The following is a 16,021-nucleotide window of genomic DNA, read 5'->3' on the forward strand; positions in this document are numbered from 1 at the left end:
AAGAGGAAGATAATAATTAGGGTGATTATGAGCATTAAATTAGTATAAATAATGATATATAATAAATGATAATATCTATCAGTTTAGATCATTTATCCACATGCATAAAGAATAAATAAGAATATATGTGAGGTGCCTAAGACAATGTCTGGCATATACTAAGTACCATGTCAGGTATTATTTTTAGCATTATTGTTCCTATTGAGTGCTTGTCTTTGGTACCCATGTTCCAGTTTACTTATTAATCCCGGCCCTTAGGATCTGCATGGCAGCCCTGAGAGCAGTTGGGGAAAAAATTCAGTTTCTCCCTGTTTTACAGATTAGGAAACAGAAACCCAGGGAGGAACAGTGGCTGGTCCAAGGCTCTACTACAGGCTAATGGCACATTGGCTCCAAACCCAAACTCTGCTCCTGGTCCATGCATTGCTGGGCTGCATATGCAGGGTGCAGCGTAATAGACGCTGATGGGGTGGGGTGGGGAGCCTCAGAGAGAACAGAGGCTGGAATTCCTCATGTCCCTGAAACTGAAGGGCAAGTCAGCATTCCTTGGTCTGGACATGCCTTTGTCACTTGTGGGTGAGAGGCCAGCTTCCCACTGCCAAGACTTGGGTTTGGTTATCCCAAGCTCTCCTGCTGTCTTTTTTCCATTCCTTCCCCCCTCTGCACCCCCCTCTGTTAGTAGAGTTCTCTGGATCCAGCCTAGTGGGTGGGTTCAAAGTGGGGAAAATGAGAAACCCTTGGCTCCATTCTTTCCTCTGGAGCTGCCTTTTCATTGGTCCTCATTTAATGGCACATGTGGTTTTGCTCTGGCTTAAGAGCATGTCATCGCTCCATGCAGAGGACTTATGCATCTCCCTTTCCTTTTTAGGGCTTCGGGAACACAGGAGTTCGGTCCAACAGGGAAATACAAAGCAGATGGAGTCTTAGAAACAGTACGGCTTTCTGGAAAATTATCATGCTACCTTTGGCTTTGTTTGGGGATGGTCTCTTTCATATAAGTAATTCCTCCCTCAGCTGGGGATGGGCCAGCCCTCTCTGCCCAGCCTAGCAGCATCCTCCTCCTGGGCTGGGGTGGGGGTGGGGGTAGAGGTGGCAGGTTTTGGGGATGGGCTCATGCCCATGGCTAAAAGGCAGATGTCTTCTTGTCCATCAGGTTATACAGAGCCTAAAATTCCCCCAGTAGTCCATACAAAATGCCTTCCGGCTAAACCCCAGTCTTCCTTGTGTCCCTCTCTGCCTCTTCAGCATCCTCTCTGGGTAATGAGAGGGCAGTGGTGGGTGGTATGGAGAGGCAGAAGTTAGAAAGTAGAGAAGAGCTTTGATAGGACAGGGCACCAACCACAAAAGCCAAACCTAATACTACAAAGGGAAGGGAAAGAAATGAGACATGCAAATACAGAAATAGTGACATTTTCCACAAATGAACTTCCTCTTCACTGAGGGTTTTAGTTTATCTAGTTTGTTTCACTTGACCTAAGTTTGGGCACACTGGGATCCTAATTAAGGGTCTCACTTTGTTGGATGTTTTCTCTAAAAGTGATTTTTTTCCTGACCTGCCTGAGAAAGCAAAGGAGACTCAGAACCACTGCGTCCCACTCAGGACACTGCCTGTTGGGCTTAGAAGTGGTCTGGTGGTGGTAGTTTGGATGGGCCACCCAATATGCCCTCTGAACCCCTATATGCCTTCCCTGTTCCCAGGTGCTCGTCAGAGATCCATGACTAGCCCGTAGGGATGCAGCCCTTCCTTGTGGGGGTTGTGGGGCACGCATGATGCTGGCTCCTTTGCTTTGGTCCCATGATATCTCTAATCCTAATCCTGGGGACTCTAAAGGTAAGCCCAGTGCTACTTCAGGGTAGACAACCCCAGAGACCCCAGCTGGGCCTTGCTAGCCTTTATACTGCAGCAAGCATAAGATGCCTCTCTGCCCCATCTCCTGAGGTCGCCACTCTCTGTCAGGGCCTCCAGCACCCTGTCAGCTGGAGGAGATCCACACGTCCACTCCTGGCTGTGAGATGGGGTGGAATGTGGCCAAGGCCTGAGAGCAGCACACAGTGCCCAGGGAATTCAGAGGAGGGCTGTGGCGTCACTGGCTTTGTGGAGGATGGAGTTGAACGTTCCAGGGGTAGAGGACATGATCTCTGGAGCCCTCAGCCTGGACAATCTCAAGTGGGGTTTTGTATCTGTGGGAGCCAGGGCCCCGGAAGCTAATCCTGTATGGCACTGGCAGGTCACCCTGTGTGTTTGTGTCTTCTCAGCTCATACTTCACAGTTTGACCTGCTATGAGGAGCTGGTGACTTTTCTTCAACAAAACATCCATCAGGTATGAATAATGGTTTATTCTGTGGGATGTGCATTGTTAAGCCTCTACTTTAGTGGGAAGATGCTGGTGAACTGGGGTTGTCCTGCCCTCATCCTCTCCCCAGGGTACAGGTGGCCCTTGGCAGTGTGGCTGAGGCAGTGGAGTGATTTAAACTGGAGAAGGGTAGCCTTAGGGACAGGGATCCAATCTCTGCCATTTTGTCTTTGAGGGTTGGCTATGCATACGTGTTTCAGGAAGCCCCCCAGCTGGGCTCCAGAAAGCAGAATTAGGTGGAGTGGGATCAGAATAAAGGGGCACATCTGTTAGACTCTGGTCACAAGGAGCTTTCTCTCTGTCCTGGGGGAAGCAGCACCTCTGGAAGTAAAGGATCCTTGATCAGTGAGTGTGGCCCAGCAACATCGGGGGAGGTGATGACAAAGTGCTTTCCTGGGCTGGGGTGGAGGTCTAAGCACTGTTGATGGGGACCCTGCTCAGTACAGGACCTCACTTGGCATCCCAGGAGGCAGGGCTGGCCGGCAGAGCCTCCAGCACGCTGTCAGCTGGAGAAGGTCCATGCACCGACTCCTGGCTGCGAGATGGGGTGGAGTGTGGCCAGAGCTCGAGAGCAGCACACAGTGCCCAGGGGAGTCAGAGGAGGCGTGTAGCCTTGCAGGCTTTGTGGAGGATGGAGTTCAATGCTCCAGGGGTAGAGAAAATGATCTCTGGAGCCCTCAGCCTGGGTTTGCATCCAGGTTACAGCTCTTAATAGCTCTGTGATCTTGGGCAACTTACTTAACCCCCTATGCCTCAGTTGCCTCATCTATAAAATGGGGATGATAATAATGGTACTTACCTCAGAGTACTGTGCAGAGTGCCTAGAACCACTGTGATTTGCTCAATGTTCTCAGCAATTGTTACCTTTTGTTGTTATGATCACCTTTGTCATGATTCCTTAGGGCAGCCTTGAGATGGGTTCATCATAGACATGTAGAAATGAGAGGGAAGCATTACAGAGGCAGGGTGCAGCATGAGCCAAGGCCAAGAGACTGATGACCTCTGAGGTCCCCAACTACAAGGCCTCATGATTCTGACACTTGTCTTTCAGGATTGAAGGGTAGAAAGGACACCAGGCCATTCTTTCCTGGTTTGCTGGCAAATCCTTTATGCCACTTCTATGTCTTTCCTTCAGCTTCTGAGCTGTGGGGTCATCTCTTTTAAGGCTCTAGAGAAGGTGATAGAGGCGGGAGCCTAGAAAGCAAGAGAACTTGCTGAATGTGGGGTCAGGCTGGACACTCCTGCTGTCAGAATACCCTCCCTGGCATAATTCCCCAGACACAGAGTCCGGGTACACCCCGGGAAGTGTGTTGGCCCTGACAGCAGAGATGCCGGTTGGGTAGCAAAACAGCCTGCCCTGAGACCATAGGGAGACAGGTGTGCCGTCCCTGGGGTGCTGGTCCACCTGAAATCCTCTCCCCTACAGCCACTGTGTTAGGACAGTTCAGCCTAAGAAGAGGCCTAGTGCCAGGCCTGGGCCCCCAGCCTAAGATGGTGCCTTTCTACACTGGCTTCTCTGTCTGGCCTGTCTAGAGGCCTGTGGGAGGGGCCCTGGCTGGAGCAGGGTCCTGGTCTAGGCCTCAGGAGTTCCTGGCTGACTGTCCCTAGCTCTCTCTGGTCCTTCAGAGGCATAGCCCGGTGGCTGTTGCTGATGCAGTGCTCTCACCACTGGCCCAGTGGCCTGGGGACATCCTCTGGCTTACTCTTTGGTCACATGTGGCCTCGGGACAGTCACTGGGCCTCAGGTGCTTCATTCGGAAAATGAGAGATGGAGCAATTAGCAGATAACTTCCTACTCTTTACCTCCCAGCAGTGGTTCTCAAAGAAGAAATCTAAACACCTGGGAAAGAGTGTCTTCCAGATTCAGTCCCAGGCTCTAAATAAGCAGAAAGGATTCTACTATTATATACACCCAGAATGTTGTGGGAATATAGCAGTACAACTGAAGGAGTTGAGTAAAGTCTGATGGCACTGGTGTGCGTTATTTGACCAGGGAGGCCGGGACTGAGGACACCTATGTTCACACTGTCAGGTGAAACAGAGCCTGCCTGGACCCACCAACGCTAGGAGACAGACACGCCCTATGAGGCTTCTGGGGGCAAAGGAGAGGGCTCACATGACCCATGGCCCTGTCATGGCCCACTGATAGCCCTGGGGTGGCCCCTCAGCACCAAGGCCTTCCCTATCCTTGCCTATAAATGTGCCTCCTTCCTCTCTCACCCTGTACCCCAGGGTTTCTGCTTGAAGTCCAAGCAAGACAGTGACTGTGAAAGAGGTTCAGAGAGTGGCTCCTGCTCCAGGGGTGGGAGCCGCCTTCTTTCTGTCCTGTCTCTGGGCTCAGAGCAATTCACCTTCCTCACGCAGCTCTGGTCTCTGGGTATAAGCAGTCAATATTTGGCCCTCCTCACCCTAGAAGGCGGTGTTTTCCCCCTGCAGTTCAATTATGTTTTTGCTGGAAGCTGTTGAGCTGCCTCAGCACTACCCTCACCAAATTCATTTTTCATGGCCTGGGCCTAAGTGGAGTCCCTTGTGCCAGGCCTGGAAGTGAACACCGAACTATCTCTGCCCAAAATAAATAGCCTCCTTGCTGTGTTTTCATTACCGCTCACCCTTTTGGGCGAGATGTCTGGCTGGCCCCCTGCGAGTGGGTAGTGCCCCGCCCCTGCCTCTGGTTGGGGTTCCTTGGTGCGCTCAGGTCTCTCCAGGGCCCGAGCGGCCCTTCCTCCCAAGCATCCCAGACATGTTCACAGACCCTAATGGTGGGTTTTGGCTCAGTTGCCTGTCTCATCTCTCCTTTCAATGCAGGCATCTTGCCCTGTGGCCTCACATGTCTTGGCAGCTTGAATTTGGTGAGATAATCTTAATATATGTTTTAAGAAAACAAAACGGAGTATTGCTGCCGTTCAATTGTGTTCCAGCAAGAGCCTGAGGCCCCAGGCAGGGGTCATTTCTCCACCTTCTGCCATCTTACCTAACCAGTCCACATGGAGGGGCATAGCCAGGGCTTTGGTAAGGTCTTCTTGAGGGGGTTCCAAGGGTTGTGAAAAATGCTGCCTAGAGTAGTAGTAATAGTTCTCCATGTTTACACAGCATTAGGGCCTACAAGCTCTGTGTCCTTACTTCTTGGCAGTCCTGCAAGTAGGTCGGCATTGCAGGCACGGCAGAGGGTAAACAGCCCAGGGAAGTGTTGTGGCTTCCCCAAGGCAGTGTGCAAGTCCATAGGAGTAGGTAGGCATTTCAGAGGGGAAAGTGAGACTAAGAGAGCTTTGCTACTCCCTAAGGCCCATGCAGGTCCATAGTGGAGCTATGACAAGGGTGCTGGTGGCCCGGGCCCTCCCAGGTGTTAGTCCCTTGTGTGAAGATGTCAGCGTTACTCTTTGCTATTGTCAGAGTGCTTGCTCTCAGAGCATGTGCACTGTAACACAAGGAAATATGTAAGGCAGGTATGCATTACCCCTGTTCTGCAAATGGAGAAATTAAGGACAACAGAAGTGAAGTGACTGGCCTGAGATTGCAGCATTAAGATGAGGTTGATTTAAGATTGTTGTTGATTCATTCATTCCATTTATACTTCCAAAAAAAGATTTAAAATTAATTATTAAAAAAAACTGATGTCCTCAGGGCTTTTCTGTGCTCCAACTATAATAAACCTGACCTCTTTTACCTCAGGGCCTTTGCATGTGCTTTTCCTTTTTCCTTTTTCCTGGAATAGCATTCCTTTCTCTTCTGATTCCTCCTTGTCCCTTAAATTTCTGTTTGGACGTCACTTTCTCCAGAAAGCCTTCCTGATGGTCCCTCTATCCCTAAACCCTAAAACTGTATTGAAGGCCCTTCCTGTGTGTTTCTAGAAAACCTTGTATTTCCCATCAAAGCAGAGTTCCTTCCCACCCTTTTCAAGTTGCTTATTGTTATTTCTTCCCTGAGTTACTTCTTATGAGGGTAGATCCATGTCCACCTTGTTCACAAGTACAGCCTTATCAGGGAGCATCTTCTTGGCATAGAAAGTTCACACAGTAATTTTTTTGAATGGCTGACCAATTGAATCACTACATGAAAATAAAATATATTTTGATGAAAATAAAAAATAATTTTATCATAAGCTTGAACTGAAATAGTTGAGCACCATATTTGGCTCTGAGATTCCTGGCAGGCAAAGCAAAAATGGAGATTTGATAAATTATGTAATTCTTATTGTTCCATGAAAACAAGGTTTTTGCTGGTTTTAAGTCCAAAAAGAAACTGATCACACATAAGGAACACTGACTTTTGTAATAGGCAGCATCTTAAACAACCATTCACTGAAGTGGTTTTGTCCCCAGAGTAGGGTGAGTAAGGTCTTCACACTGATTTGCATCTGGGTGATGGCATTTCTCTAGGGAGCCAAAGTGACATACTCCATCCAGTAGGCTGTGGCCTGCTGGGCTCACCGGACAGGTGGGCAGTGCAGAGCCAGCCTCATAGATACGAACAGCTAACGCAGGTGTCAGGCTCTGTACTAAGTGCTCTGCAAGGATTATCTCAGTCTTCACAACAGTCTGATGCCTGTAGACCCAATCATTATCATCATCATCCTTGTTTTGCAGATGAGAAGCCCAGGGACAGAGAAGTTAAGAAATGTCCTTTGGTCACATAGGTAGGAGTAGCAGAGCCAGGATTTAAACTAAGGCAGCCAGGCTCCAAATTTTAGGCTCCAAACCAGGGTCAGGACTGTCTTAGGACAGTTCAGCCTAAGAAGAGGCCTAGTGCCAGGCCTGGGCCACCAGCTTAGGAGGGTGCCTTTCTACACTGGCTACTCTGTCTGGCCTGTCAGGACATCTGTGGGAGGGGCCCTGGCTGGAGATGAGTGAGGTGCCCAAGGTGAGAACCAATTCAAAATTCAAACAGGTACCAAAAACCTTAGTAATCAGCATAAATAATATTTAATGTAATATTTAAAAAAAAACCCCCCAAAACCGTGATGAACAAAATATAAAGAATTTAAAAAAGATAGTGTCCATGCTTGCATTTGCCTGGATCACCCCCTCATTCCTGCTGACCCTGACTCTGCCCCAAACCTGCCCTCTGCTGCTCTCAGTGTGGTGAAGTCCTTTGGAGTAAGGGATTTAGAAGCAGATGGAGCTCCCTGGAATCCCACTGGGCTGCTTACCAGCTATGTGACCTTGGGTCACTTGCTCCATTTCTGAGCTCCAGTTTCCTCGTATGACAGAGGGCAGTAATAACTATTTATCACACAGGCCTCTAATGGTTTTAAGCGTGCTAATGCATGGAAGGCCCTTGAATGGTAATGGAGGCTGCCCTATGGCCTGTATGGACATGGACTTGGACTCAGAGGTTGTGGTGTGTGCACCTTGGTGGGCACTGCATTGCTCCCATTGTCCTTCAGGCTGGTGGCTCCCCATCCTTTAGGGGCCCTGGTTGGTGATATCTGCACAGGATCTGCCATGGGGCCACCTGGCAACTTGTGGGGTCAGGCTGCTCCCAAGGTGTGGCCCCCAGGGAGTTAAGAGGAAGGTACCCGTTTACTGGGTGCTCATTCCTTTCTCCTCTTACCAGTTCGAAGTGGGTCCATATGGATGCATCCTGCTCACCTTGTCTGCCATCTTGTCCAGGTCCACGGAGCTGTGAGTATCTTCCTTTCCCCACACCCAGGCCTGTGCTTGTCTGTCTTGTTCACTGCTGCCTCCCCAGAGCCCAGGACAGCACTTGGCGCCTACTGGGTGCTGGGTAAGGTGGTTGAAAGGGTGAGTGAAGGGCGAGTGGGACATGGTGTGCTGGTGGAGGAGAGAGAGTAGTTACATCCCACACCCAGGTGTGGGCAGTTCTGCCTTCTCTCTGTCTCCCCACTTGTGCTGGGGAGTGCGGGAATGATCTGAGCGACCCACCCCCAAAGAGCTTCCAGTCGCCCTGGGCTCCCTGTGGCAGTGTGCACGTACTGAAGTGCACATGTGGACTCCCCAGGACCTGTGTCGGGATGGACGGTTGAGGCTGAGACCTGGGAAATGACCGAGGGCCCCTGTGATCTCAGGGAGCGGGGTTCACTGCAGGCCAAGGAAGTCCTGAAGGCTGCAAGGCTTGGGTCTACAGCCAGCCCTGAGGAGATGGAGGTGGGGGGTGCTGCGGGCCTCATGGCAGCAGGAGTAGGATCTCTGACTTGACTCTGTGCATCCTTATCCACTGTGGCCTCCCAGGATGCCTGAGAGCTGGAGTTCCTCCATCGTGCTCATTCTCTAGGAGCTTTCTAGGCCTTTTATCCATATTTGTCACCTGAGCATTATGTCAACAGGGAGGGTAGCAGATTAATAGCACATTAAGAGTTTTGTAAACTATAATCGATTGCCCCATCCACTTCCAAGCAGAGAGCAGACTCCATAGGGTATGGAGACCTGGGTGATGAATTCTCACTCTGGGGATGGGGCAAGATTTGGGGATAACTCCAAGCAGGTAAGGCCCAGGAAGTGGGGAGGTGGAAAGAGTAGCTATGTGGTGTCCAAACTCAGAGGCTGTGCCAGGAGACACTTCCCCAGCTGGGCCTGGGCAGGCCTTGTCCACAGTTCCCATGGCCTCTAGTACAGGTGGTAGGGGATGGCAGGGACTCTGCAGCCTTGTGCTGCCCACCTGCCTGCTGCTTGCTGCTACTGACCTTATTAAATGTGTGTGTGGGCACAGATTTTCTAACGGCATTCTTCTTCTAATCCTGCCGTAATGATATGATTCATTCCTGGCCCAGGCTCTCATTCTTGGAGACCATAATCCACACTGTCTTCTCCCCGGGCCTGGGTGTGCCAATCCTTGGGCTGACAGGGTTGGCTGTGCATCTGTGCGTGTGTAGGTGAGACCCCTGAGCACCCTGAGGGCTCTGAGCAGGGCCAGGCCAGGGGACATCTGGTTGTGTCATCCTCTCAGCCTCAGGTTTCTCATGCGTACAGGGGTTCCTCTGGCTTGGGGGCTCTCGACTCTGTGCTTACAGTGTCTTTGCTCCAGTGGTCACCGGGGAAGCTGCTGCAGGCTCTGCATCCAGCCTGGGAGCTGGGCACCCTGCTCACACTGTGCTCCCACAGGGAATGGCTTTGGCAGCCCTCTCCCTGTGGGGCCCTTGGGTTACTCTGCACTGGCCAAAGCGGGAGGATGGGGGCTGCTTCTGCTGCTCCCCACCCCATCAACCCAAGCCAGGCAGGGGTCAGTCTCTGCCCCGGCTGTGGTGCCTGTGGGGTGTCTTTGTGGGGAAGGCTGCCCCCCTGGACCTGCATAGCCTCATGCTAATGGGCCTGAAGCACAGCCCTGCCATGCCCCTCCCCCTCTCTGCACACACAGACACGTGGGCACACATAGACAGACACAAGCACAGATGCAGACACACAGACATGTACACATGCGCAGATATGCAGAGACACAGACACAGGCACACACACAGATACACACACACAAACACGCAGACACAGGCACACATACACAGACATACATACACACGGACACACAGATGCACCTGGACACACACAGACATACATTCACATACAGAGAGACACACAGATACACATGACCCAGCTGCATCACTTCCTTCCCCTTGTTCCCAGGGCAGAGGGGAGAGTCTGGAGAGACCGTCTTGCTCTCCCTCGGCTCCTGAGGACCTTCCCTGGGTTCTGAAGGCCCACGATGCTGAAGCCTCTAGGGCAGCTTTGGCTGGGCTGGCCCTGCCTTCCACAGGGACTGACAGCCACCTGCTTTATCACTGGACCTAGTGGGGCGTTGGGTGGGTTTGTCTTGCTACTGTAGCCTCTCCTTGCCTTCTAAGACAACATAGAGGAGGACATTCTCCTTAGCAGTTAGAACAATAGCAACCAATATCTCGTAAGCTTCCTGTGTGCCAGATCTTTTGCTGTAAAATTTTATACATGAAACTTATTTAATCTCCACACCAACCCTGTTAGTTGGCTCTGCTGTGATTACTGTCACCATTCTAGTCTTCTAGATAAGGAAACTGGTTTTGATAGGTGATTAGCTTGTTCCAAGGTCACACAGCTTAGCCCAGGCAGACTGGCCCCAGATGGGGCCTCTGGGTTTTGCTGTTTAAGGATCTGAACATGGAATAAAAGAGACTTGGTTTCAGGCTCTATACCTCTTTGAGCCTGAGTTTCTTGCTCTGTGAAATGGGGTTGATAATTGCTGCCTTATAAGATTAAATAGAGAAACACATGTCATGTGCTTGTGCTTGGCGCAGTGCCTGGAGGGTAGCGAGCCTTGGATAATGACTGCTGCTAATCCAATCCTATCCTAGCCATGCTTGGAAGCCTCCTGTGTCCCGTCCTGTCTTGTCTTGCCTCAGTCTTGGCTCTGTGCCCTGTGGTGAAGACATGGCCGCAGGGATGTCCTGCAGTTGGTGATGGTGCTCCTCCTTGGCAGGCACTTCCTGAGTGACTCAGGGGTTCCCCGGGAGCTGTGTGCTGCCATTGCCCTCAGGGGGCATGAGAAGGGGTGGTGAGCAGACCAGTCCCTGCCCTGGGCATGCGCCACACAGAGCTATGCTTGAGAAGACACCCAGCTCTCTTAACTTGTTAAGTTCAAGAAAACTTTTAGTGTCTGAGGCACTCCTTGAGCAGCCTGTGCTGCCTCTGTGGGCTTCTCCAGACTCCCTCTGCCTCCCGACCCAACCTGGGCAGTCCCAGGATGGCTGCCTGACTGCTCTGCATGCCTGCGGGGCCAGAGACATGGACATTGGAGTGGAGCTGACCTGTCATGCCTCTGGTCCGGGGGGCTTCCTGAAAGGGGTGCAGCCATGATGAGGAAAGACAGGGCTGACAGTGAGGACAGGGATAGCCTGTCGAGATGCTGCCCAGATCCTGTGAGCATCATGCTGAGATTATTTACAATAACACAGTAGCATTCCTGGCATTTCTGGGGCTACTCTAAAGGAGCTTTTTTCTCTCTGGAAGTGGAGCTCCTGGAATTGTCCTCGCCCCCCTCACATGCCAGTCACATTGCACTACAGGCTTCCCTCCACTCCCCAGAGCCTCTGAGCTCTGTTCTTGGAGGGGATGCCAGGCTGGCTGAAGGTGTGTTGTGGTTCACTTGGCAGTGCTAATGGGCCTGGTACTGTACAAACCCACCTCATCTTGCCCGGCCTCCAGAGTTAGTAACTTGCAAAGGCCTTTCCTTAAGGATGTTTGGGCTCATGGGGACGAATGTCAACCTAGTGCAGGCACCATTTGTCAGAGTGAGCTAAGAGGCTTGTCCAGGGCAGCCAGTAGGTGACAAGTCACATGACAGCATCCTTTCCTTGGCTATGATGTAGCTTCAGGACACCTGAAGAGACGCCATATCTGCTCTGCTGTTAACAAACTGTGTAGCTGATCCAAACTGCCTTAGACTCTATCTCTAACAGGAAGGGTCAGACTAGCGCTTCTTAACCTCTTTTCATAGTGAGACAAAATTAGATTTTTTTCCAAATAAATCATATCCTGAAGCTCCCTATGTGAAGCAGATGCAGCAGGATTGCTTTGACTAGAGCAGTGGGGTTAGGGAGAGATGCCTACCCCTCCCTGTTTCCCAAAGTGGTGCCAAACCCTTTTTTGGAGAAGCCCCAGCTCTGCAAACATGGCTTATAAACTGTAAGACTAGATGATCCCCAAGGGCTTTCTTGCTCTGGGGTTCAGATTCATCTTTACCAAACCCTTTAATGCAATTTCAGCATGATCTATTACCACTTTGAAGCAGTTGAAAACGTGTCCTCCTAGCCAAAGAGAGGGTAGAATCTGTCAAATCATATGCTGTTCAGCCAGGGAGAAGTGGAGTAGGGGTCTGGAAAACCCCCGCAGTTCTTCACAGTGTGTGTGTGTGTGTGTGTGTGCGTGTGCGTGTGGGTGTGCGTGTGCGTGTGTGTGTGTGGCCGTCCTCTCTTAGCAGCGCTCTCAGGCTCATGCCCGAGGCCCAGGGGCAGCGCCTGCACCAAAGTCAGTGCCTCCTGTGCACAGGCTGTTCCCAGGGCCTGAGTGGAGCCAGGAGGAGGGCACCACAGGCAGATGCAAGCACAGTGGACTGCATGCAGCCTGGCCGCTTCACCCTTAGAGGCTGAAAGAACAGTACTGATGCTGGCCTTTGAGTTTTGTTTATGCCAGGCTGACTGTAAAGCCTTATGAAGATTTTACTTTTTTCCACTTGATTTCAAGCCATCTATATTCTTTCCTAAGGTCTTAAGTTGCTTACAATAAATCTCACAGAGGTGCTCACACTCTCCTAGTTCCACTGCCTTCCAAACCACATAGCCTAGAACTTTCCCCAGCATGCTCTCACCAGCCCCAAGAATGTTCAGGGTCCTGGAGTCAGGGCAAGCCCCAAGTGACGCTTGCACAGCATAGCACTGGGGTGCCCTGGTCCCTGGGGGAGTTAGCAAGAGAGCCAGCACCTGGCACAGATGGGGAGGTGGCTTAGGCCTGGCCAATGGGGGGGAAACAGCTTGTGAAGGAAGCCTTTTCAGGCAGTAGACCTTTGGCATTAATTACTTTGGGCAACTTTGGCTGCCCAGTGGCAATCTTGAAATCCAAAATAGGAGGTAGTTTGTCATGTCCTGAAATAATTTTTGAATAGCACAAAGCAGGCACTGAGGGCGAGGGGCAGCACCCACACCGTGGCGGCTCTCTTGCTGTTTGTAACTCCCTCCCATAGAGTAGAAACAGCAACAACGTCATTTCTTTGTGGAAATACCCCTGAAATAAAAGGCAGCTATGAGTGGTGTTAATGCAAAGGCAAGGGACAGAAACTCAATTCTTAGCCAGTGTAAGCAGAAAACAGTGCTGCTGATTGATTCATATCAAAAGCCAGGACTTTAGGAGTGCCTGGTCCAGGAACCTAGACAATGTCTTTGGGACTCAGTGTCCCTCCTGCCTTTTCATGCTTCCTCAGCGTCAGCTGTGCTCTCAAGAGGCCCTCCCTGCTGCATGGTGGGCTCTCGTGAGCCCAGTGGAAGGGAGCCCTCCCTCCACAACCCCTCAGCCTGCTGGGAGCTGGGCCCCCATTCCTAATGCCTCACCGGGGCAGGGCTGGGCCCCACCCACCATGGGACAGTGGAGCCCAGGGGCTGCTCCAGAAGGCAGTTACAGCCCACAGGCCTACTGCACTGGCTGGGAAAGGATGAACTGTGGAGTCAGGGACTGGAGGTTTGGGGTGTGTCAAGGAACAGGAGGGTAGATGTGAGTTTGGCAGTGGGTCCAATCTGGGCCTTGACAGAAGCCCCCGTGGGCTCCTTCCAGAGAGTGAAGAAGAGCAATGATAAAGCCTCTTGTCCCAGCAAGCTCCTGGAACCGGAGGCCACCTCAGGGAGCTGGGTGGGCCAGTGGTTTGTGGCCTGAGGATTTGAGCAGAGGGCTGTTCTTGTTGAGAATCCCAGGTTCGTGGTGTTCCCAGATGTGCTGAGCTGATGGGAGGGGGTGAATGAGACTTGTGTCAGCCTTCTCCTTCCCCTCCTATTGTACCCACTTAAACCTTCCCTACGCAGCATACTGAGGCACACGCAGAACCACCCAGACCAGGCGCCCCAACTCGACACAGGCAAGACCTGCTCTGGGACCCTGAACAAAGCCCGTGGCTTCTCTCACCTGGCTCTCCCATGTGTAACACAAGAGACCATATAGGATGGTTAAGGGCACTTCCTACCCGACACGCCAAGATCTTTTGACTGTTGTCACTGGAAACAGGAGGAGAGGAACTCCCTCCATGAACTCTTAAGTCACCTTTAAGCTTGATTTGGATTAGGGTGGAGGCCCTGCGAGTGAGTACTTTCAGCACATGTGCCTGAAGAGACCGAGGTGGTGGGTGGGAGGTAGACTCAGAGGGCTGGCAGGCACCTTTGTCATTGGAAACCCAAAACCCGCCTCCTCTGACTGACCCTCCTTCCTCTCTCTGGCCCCTTCCCTGGGAGCCACCTGCTCTTGTGTCCTGTCACAGCAGACCAGAGCTCTGTCCTGTAGATCTCTGGCTGGCTCCCTCTGGGGGTCCTCTGAAGCTCCCTCATCCTGTGGAAGGCAGGAACTGGGTGAGAGGGAGGGGCCCTCACTGCCACCCTGGACTTTTGGGGTTGGTTGCAGCAACCCAAGGGGCAGACCCATAGCCCTGGGGCCATTATCCCATTTTACAGATGTGGGGATCAAGGCTCTAAGAAGTTAAGTGCAGGTTGGTGGCACAGCTGACACCATCACCCAGGTCTCCTGGCCTCCAGTCTAAGCCCTTCTGCTTGGATTCCCATTCCTGGATGCAGGGAGAAGTGACAGGTGCTACTTGGCTGTCTCTGCCAGCTTAGAAGGAGAAGTGGAAAACAAGACCCCCAAGTAGGCCCATACCAAACAGATGCTCGTCTGCCTGTTTTTCACACCACTTAATTTCAGGTGGCATAATCTAGGCTGCCAGCCCTGTCTCAGGTTGCTGAGATGACAAGTCACAGCCAGGGAGTGACAGATGCTTAGTGGCAACTCCATGAGGCACCTTTAGTGCATCTAGTACCCTGTCCACTCACCCAAGGACAATAGCTCCTTCTTCCACAAAGGGTTCAGGTGCTCAGATAAAGAGGATGGGCCTTGGGAGGAGGGAGAAACAATCTCTTGGGAAAATCTTCAGTCCCAGGCCAGCCCTTGGGTGGGAAGCTTGCTTCCACCTGCCCCTGCAACCTCCTGGGACCCAGCTTCTGGAGGGTGTTCCACCAGGGCCTTCCTTGCAGCCTCTCCTGGGATGGGTGTGGGCAGGCTCATATGACTTAGAGCCCATTTCCTGTGCACCTGCAGGGTGAGAGCTCGGTTCTGGGTGCCAGTGGGCCATATGGATGCAACGTAACCCTGGCCCCCAAAGTCCCTGCTGCTCGGAAGGGCAAGGAGGGCACATGGAAAGCAGTTGGTGGGTGCTCTCAGGAAGGGGATGTCTGAGGAGAGATGGGGCACATCTGCCCTGGTAGCAGGGAGCTCTCTGGGCCTTTCTGGGAAAACAATCAGTATCTGCTCTGTACAAATCCTTCCCAGATATTCATGGCTACATTTCGGCTGCTTAGAGGCCTACATTCTGGGTTCTTGGCCATGATACAATTGGTTGAGGTTACAGGAATCATGACCTCTCAGTCATTGTTTTTTAAAAAATTATTATTATTGTTATTACAGTAGGGAAAAGGAAGTGACATTTACCAAATGCCAAATGTTTTATATAGTCCATCTCATTCAGTTCTCACAGCAATCTATAATCTAGGGAGGCATCGTCATGTCCATATTGCAGGTGGGGAAACTGAGGCTCAGAGAGGGGAACAGTTAGTAAGCAGCAGTGGCTGAATTTGAATTCAAGACTTCCTGACTTGAGAGCCCCTGTTCTCTTAGTGGTTCCATGGCTACCCTTCCCAGTATTGATATCGTTGAAGTCAGTGTAAGTCCCACAAAGGGTTGCTGTCTCTGGAGGCCGCTGCAGGTGGGGGCGTGCAGTCAATGGTGCTGACTCTTGGAGGGAATTTAGGTGGGAGCACAGATGAGGAGCTGGTCCCCAGGAGGTGATATCCCCAGGCACAAATGGAGGGGAGGTGACTGGTTAGGTCCTCCCAGGTTTATTACTGCCTATTTTAGGCATGCCTTTTAAAATATCAGAGTCATGAAACAGTCACACTTGTTCACATCCCAGAAGGTCACCAGAGACCCCTTGCTCTAGACCT

At 51.6% G+C, this 16,021-nt stretch overlaps 1 protein-coding gene across 2 annotated transcripts in view; it reads left to right on the top strand.

Moving 5' to 3' along the window:
* Positions 1–16,021, top strand: part of MINDY4 (MINDY lysine 48 deubiquitinase 4) — a 112,313-nt gene that overhangs the window by 73,722 nt on the left and 22,570 nt on the right. For both annotated transcript variants that reach the window (XM_036897473.2, XM_036897474.2), the window contains 3 exons: positions 869–932; positions 2,257–2,322; positions 7,909–7,976. In XM_036897473.2, the coding sequence (XP_036753368.2) occupies positions 869–932; positions 2,257–2,322; positions 7,909–7,976 (198 nt within the window). The remainder of the gene's footprint in view (positions 1–868; positions 933–2,256; positions 2,323–7,908; positions 7,977–16,021) is intronic.

The sequence above is a fragment of the Manis pentadactyla genome, chromosome 7 (assembly GCF_030020395.1).
Source record: "Manis pentadactyla isolate mManPen7 chromosome 7, mManPen7.hap1, whole genome shotgun sequence".
Classification (NCBI taxonomy): domain Eukaryota; kingdom Metazoa; phylum Chordata; class Mammalia; order Pholidota; family Manidae; genus Manis; species Manis pentadactyla.